Source organism: Octopus bimaculoides, chromosome 22, assembly GCF_001194135.2.
Source record: "Octopus bimaculoides isolate UCB-OBI-ISO-001 chromosome 22, ASM119413v2, whole genome shotgun sequence".
NCBI classification, from domain to species: domain Eukaryota; kingdom Metazoa; phylum Mollusca; class Cephalopoda; order Octopoda; family Octopodidae; genus Octopus; species Octopus bimaculoides.
In genome coordinates this window covers 12,678,256-12,683,673 of record NC_069002.1, presented here as the reverse complement: position 1 = coordinate 12,683,673, position 5,418 = coordinate 12,678,256, and the positions used below count along the sequence as shown (strand labels likewise).

General features: G+C 35.2%; 1 protein-coding gene across 1 annotated transcript in view; it reads left to right on the top strand.

Moving 5' to 3' along the window:
- Window positions 1-5,418, top strand: part of LOC106878250 (alpha-L-fucosidase-like) — a 9,294-nt gene extending 3,876 nt beyond the window's left edge. Inside the window, exons 4-5 of the mRNA XM_014927423.2 lie at window positions 1,278-1,448; window positions 3,297-5,418. Coding sequence (XP_014782909.1) covers window positions 1,278-1,448; window positions 3,297-3,552 — 427 coding nt within the window. The 3' untranslated portion in view covers window positions 3,553-5,418. The remainder of the gene's footprint in view (window positions 1-1,277; window positions 1,449-3,296) is intronic.

The following is a 5,418-nucleotide window of genomic DNA, read 5'->3' as shown; positions in this document are numbered from 1 at the left end:
AGAGATGCCTTTACGGTAAAAAAAAATTTTTTTTGAAAATTCCTGAATTTTCCAAATCCCTTCCTCCACTCAGTACTGATTGTGACCAATTTTGTTTTGCACTGCACAGCACTTAAATCAGTGGGAGAAAGCCTTGAAGAATTTTGGAAATTGGCTATCACAATTATGATCCCCACTTCCTTTATTTTCAAACAGAAAATGAAATGTAATTTAAAATCAATAGTGAAATTAAAAAAAAAATTTTTATGCCCCATCCCTAAATCCTAAAATTTTGGGTTTTTTTAAAAATCACAATTTTAAAATATGAACAGTCTGCAATTTATTTCTTTTTATAATTTGAAAATAATTTTCAGATGGAAAGGTGTGTTATTTTAAAGGAGATTTAGCTGTTGTTTCTAGCACATCCCAGGGCCACCTGCAACCTTACTCATTTGTTTTGTTTCTCTGACATGCGTTGATGTTTTTCAATATTTTTCTCCCCATAGACACATTTTATGGAATGATGTGGTAGTGGTCCATTGCTGAGATTTAAGCAACCAGAAAAAACATTTTGTAATCTAAATTTTTAATCCCCACCCTGTACTAAGTGAGCCTCTGTGTGTGTGTGTGTATGTGTGTAAGAATAATCATATTTACTAACTGAAGAGTATACTATTAAAATAAATTATTTTTTACATACCTTTTAAAGATCACTTTGTTGCCTAATGAAATTCTTTACACACATGAATACACACACACTCAGGATGAGCTATATACTTTTATAGAGAGTGAGAGAGAGTGTGGTAAATATATATAGAGAGGCGAAAAGTTTACCATGAGAAAAGCGAAAAATGAAAGAAATAGACAAATAGATATTTTCTGTTACTGTCACAGATTTTGAAATTTTAAAATCAAGTGAAAATTTTCAAATTTTGTATATAATGTACTTTTTTACACTGAATTTGAGTTTGTGATTCATTTATTCCAGAAAAATTTTAGAAACGTTTTATAGAGCGCAGGTATGGCTGTGTGGTAAGAAGCTTGCTTCCCAACCACATGGTTCTGGGTTCAGTCCCACTGCATGGAACCTTGGGCAAGTTTCTTCTACTATACCCTCGGGCTGACCAAAGCTTTGTGAGTGGATTTGGTAGATGGAAACAGAAAGCAGCCTGTTGTGTATATATACATACATACATACATATATATACATATATATAACAGGCGTCTTTCAGTTTCCATCATTTTAACATCTACTTTCTCATACTCACATGAGATATGCCAATCTAATTTATTCTTAGTTGCGGAGGAAACCTTCTAATGAACGTTGGACCCACCCACGATGGACGTATTGATCCACTGTTTGAAGAAAGATTGCTCCAAGTTGGTCAATGGCTCAAAGTCAATGGAGAGGCCATCTATGCCAGCAAACCTTGGACCCACCAGAATGACACGTATACAAAGAAAGTTTGGTAAGAATACTTCCTTTCATTATCTTCATTTGTCTGAAATATTTTAGATGTTGTTATTCTTGTTGCTGTTTAGGCATCATTTAGCTGACATTGTGTACCTTGAAAAACATTTACTAATGTGACCTTCATTTTTTATAAGACAGTAGAAACATTTGGCTACTATTTCTAGAACATCAATCATCAATGTAGCAACTCCATTGCTTGGATTACTTCACAAATACTTTACTATGTCTCTATGTGTGTATATGTGTATGAGTGTGCATATAAAAGGGTAACGACTCCCTTTGGTTATGAATCACCATGGGGTTGCACCTAGAAGGTTACCCTTCAAGGTACAAATCCAGGCAAGGTCTTTTATGGAAAACCAGCAGTGCTCCATGCATATTGGCCTCCCCTCTTCACACCGCTAATGTTATCCAAAGGAAAGGCAAAGGCTGATATAGTTTGGCACCAGTGTTGTTGCAACTTATTTCTACAGCTGAGTGGACTAGAACAACACGAAATAAAGTGTTATGCTCAAAAACACAACAGAAAGTTTGATCTGAGAATTAAACTCATAACCTCATGATTGTGAGCCCGATGCTTTTAACCACTGAACCTTGCACCTTCATGAGTGTGCTTGTAGGTTTCTGCATGTCTACGCATGTGTGTGTATATGCATGCATAGAGGATATTTCTGTGTCAGTTTATATATAAATATATAGTTTTAGGGAAAAGAGCCAAGAAATATAATTGTATTATATTATACTTATTTATTGTGCTTTTACTTATTAATTTTTCTATATGTGATAGTGGATTTTCATCGATGAGTTCATGAACCTTGGTTCTTTTCCCTAAAACTATATATTTATATATATTTTATACTGTGAAACTTAATTTAATTTTAATTTTTATGAATTGAATTTAATTGAGTTTTTGCCTGTAAATTTGGATTTTTTTCCTTAATATTATATATATATATATATGTGTGTGTGTGTGTGTGTGTGTGTGTGTGAGGGAGAGAGAGATCTTGAAGGTGCATATGTGCACATCAATGTGCATGAGTGTCTGCATACATGCATGTTTAAGTGTAAGTCCTTGCTCAGACCCAGGTTAGTTTTTCAGAGTAGACCTACTTTTATAATTATTTTACACACACACACACACACCTACATATTTATCTTATCTGTCTGTCTGTTTCTCTCTCTCTCTTTTTCTCACTCTCTATCTTTCTCTCACTCTCTCTATTATATATCTATATAATAAAAATGAACATGTGTGTGTGTGTGTGTCCATCTATAGTAAGAAAGGCCCCAACATCTATATAAAAACTAAAAGCTAATTCTTGTGTAAAATTTTATGCCGAAGACAACAGATGTGGTCCCAAGTCTCTAGCACCCCTCCAAAGGGAGCTGCTGGCCCTTTTCCAACACGTACATATCACGGTTCTCAAATAAAAGAAGGGTCTAAGGGAGATAACTAAATAAAATTTTGGCACCAAAGAACATTACCGTGAATAATTTAAATGATAGATTCAAGAAAGTTTCACCAGGAGATGAACATACTTACAAATCTATAACTTCTGTTGTTGATGACTCAGAAATTGTCACTTACCTGGTTGAGTTCTTAAACTCATTGGAGCCACAAGGAGCACCTCCTCAATGCCTTTGATTGAAAATAAGCACTCTGATCATGCCTCTGCAGAACTTTTCTCAACCAAAGCTGTGCAATGGCACAACATTTATGAAGAAATTAATTAAAAATGTCATAGAGGCCACAATAATTTCTATCTGTGAAAAAGGCGAAGATGTTTTTATTCCTTGCTTAACTTCAATGTTTTTCTTGTTTTGCTATTTCTCTCTCCTCCAGGTACACCAGTAAAATGGAGAACAACACAAAAGTCGTGTATGCTACTACGTTGTTTTGGCCAAACAATAACATGCTCATCCTTGGAGCTGCAAAACCAACCTCAGCCACAGTTGTCCGCATGCTTGGTTATCCAAATACATTTACATACAGTTACTATTCTATGACTGGGCTTAAAATTGACCTACCAGACCTCCCTATATCAAGCTTACCGTGTGACTGGGCATGGGTGTTTAAAATTACAAACCTTGATGAATAAATTTGATGTATTTGTCTGTCCATCCATCTCTCTCTCTCTCACAACATAAGGATAAAATCATGTTAAAATCAGGTAGTCAGCATGCAATAAAAATTTATAGGTAATTTATACATTAAATTAATAATAATATACACATAGGTGCTGGAGTGGCTGTGTGGTAAGTAGCTTGCTTACCAACCACATGGTTCCGGGTTCATTCCCACTGCGTAGCACCTTGGGCAAGTGTCTTCTACTATAGCTTCGGGCTGACCAAAGCCTTGTGAGTGGATTTGGTAGACAGAAACTAAAAGAAGCCTGTCATATATATGTATGTATATGTGTGTGTGTGTGTGTGTGTGTGTGTTTGTGTGTCTGTGTTTGTCTTCCCAACATCGCTTGGCAACCTATGCTGGTGTGTTTACGTCCCCGTAACTTAATGGTTTGGCAAAAGAGATTGATAGAATAAGTACTAGGCTTACAAAGAATAAGTGCTGAGGTCGATTTGCTCGACTAAAGGTGGTGCTCCAGCATGGCCACAGTCAAATGACTGAAACACGTAAAAGAGTATATGACCTTGCTCTTGGTATGATAATGCAAGATCACCGAATATGTCGTCAGATAGCCGAGAGACTGGGCATCTCAAATGAAAGAGCAGACAACATTGTGAGAAAAAAACTTGGGTTCTCAAAGGTATCTGCAAGGTAGGTCCCTTGCCTTTTGACTCCTGAACAGAAACGCACCAGGTGCACTTTGTCCATGAGCAATCTGGAACTGTTTGAAGCTGATGAAGAGAATTTTCTTGCTCGTTTCATTACTATGGACGAAAGTTGGGTCCATCACTACCAGCCTGAAACCAAAGAACAATCAAAGCAGTGGAAGCACATTAAGGGAGCAAGAGTTTAAAAAAATGACCTATGTCCAGCATGGTTGAATGCCAAGGCATTCAGATACTACCAAAAAACTTCAAAAATATACATGGATTGTAGATGAGCAAGTGAAAAAATGTGAAATCTTTTTAATGTTTTTTCACTTGCTCGCCTACAATCCATGTATATTTTTGGAGTTTTGCAGTAGTATCTGAATGCCTTGGCATTCAAGCATTTTAGACATAGGTCATTTTTTTCGACCTTGCTCTCTTAATCTAATTATATACGTATATGTATATAATTATTAATTTAATGTATATATGTGTGTGTGTGTATACACACTCATGTACTTGTTAAAGCTGACAGAAGCAGTATTTGTCTCAAAAAGCATCTCTTATAGACGTGTAGTGTTAAAAAGCACAGAAATATATCAGAAGCAGATGAAAATAGTCCAGCAGCCAGGATTTGGAAAAATTGTGACTGTGAAATCGCTGATGTTGCAATTAGCTGACCAGCTAGATAAAATTTGCTATTAGCAATGGAAAAGTGAATGCTAAAATAAAGACGATATATGTAGATATAATCTCTCTGTGTGTGTGTGTATTGTATATACACAAACACATGAAGATAAGGTATACTTTCTATGATACCATTCTCATCTTGGATGTGCTTTCATTTTGACTACTTAATTACCATATGTTACTCGGACGGGGTCTTACCATTTCTGGTTCTGATCTAATGGGACCAGTTATGGTTTCTAAGGCCAATTGTTCCCATGACAGATTTGGAGGTATTAAATTTCATTTGTCATAGATTGGCCCAAGTTTCTAATATTTTTTATTCAGATTTGACAAGACATATATGTGCATACATACAAACACAGAAAATGAAAAAAAATATAAACATATTTCTATTTTTGGTCAAATTCTAATTTCAAAGAAAGGACATTTTAATTTTTGAAACTTAACTTTTGGATGAATTATATAATATTAAATGGAAAAAATAAATTTGTATTTTCTAA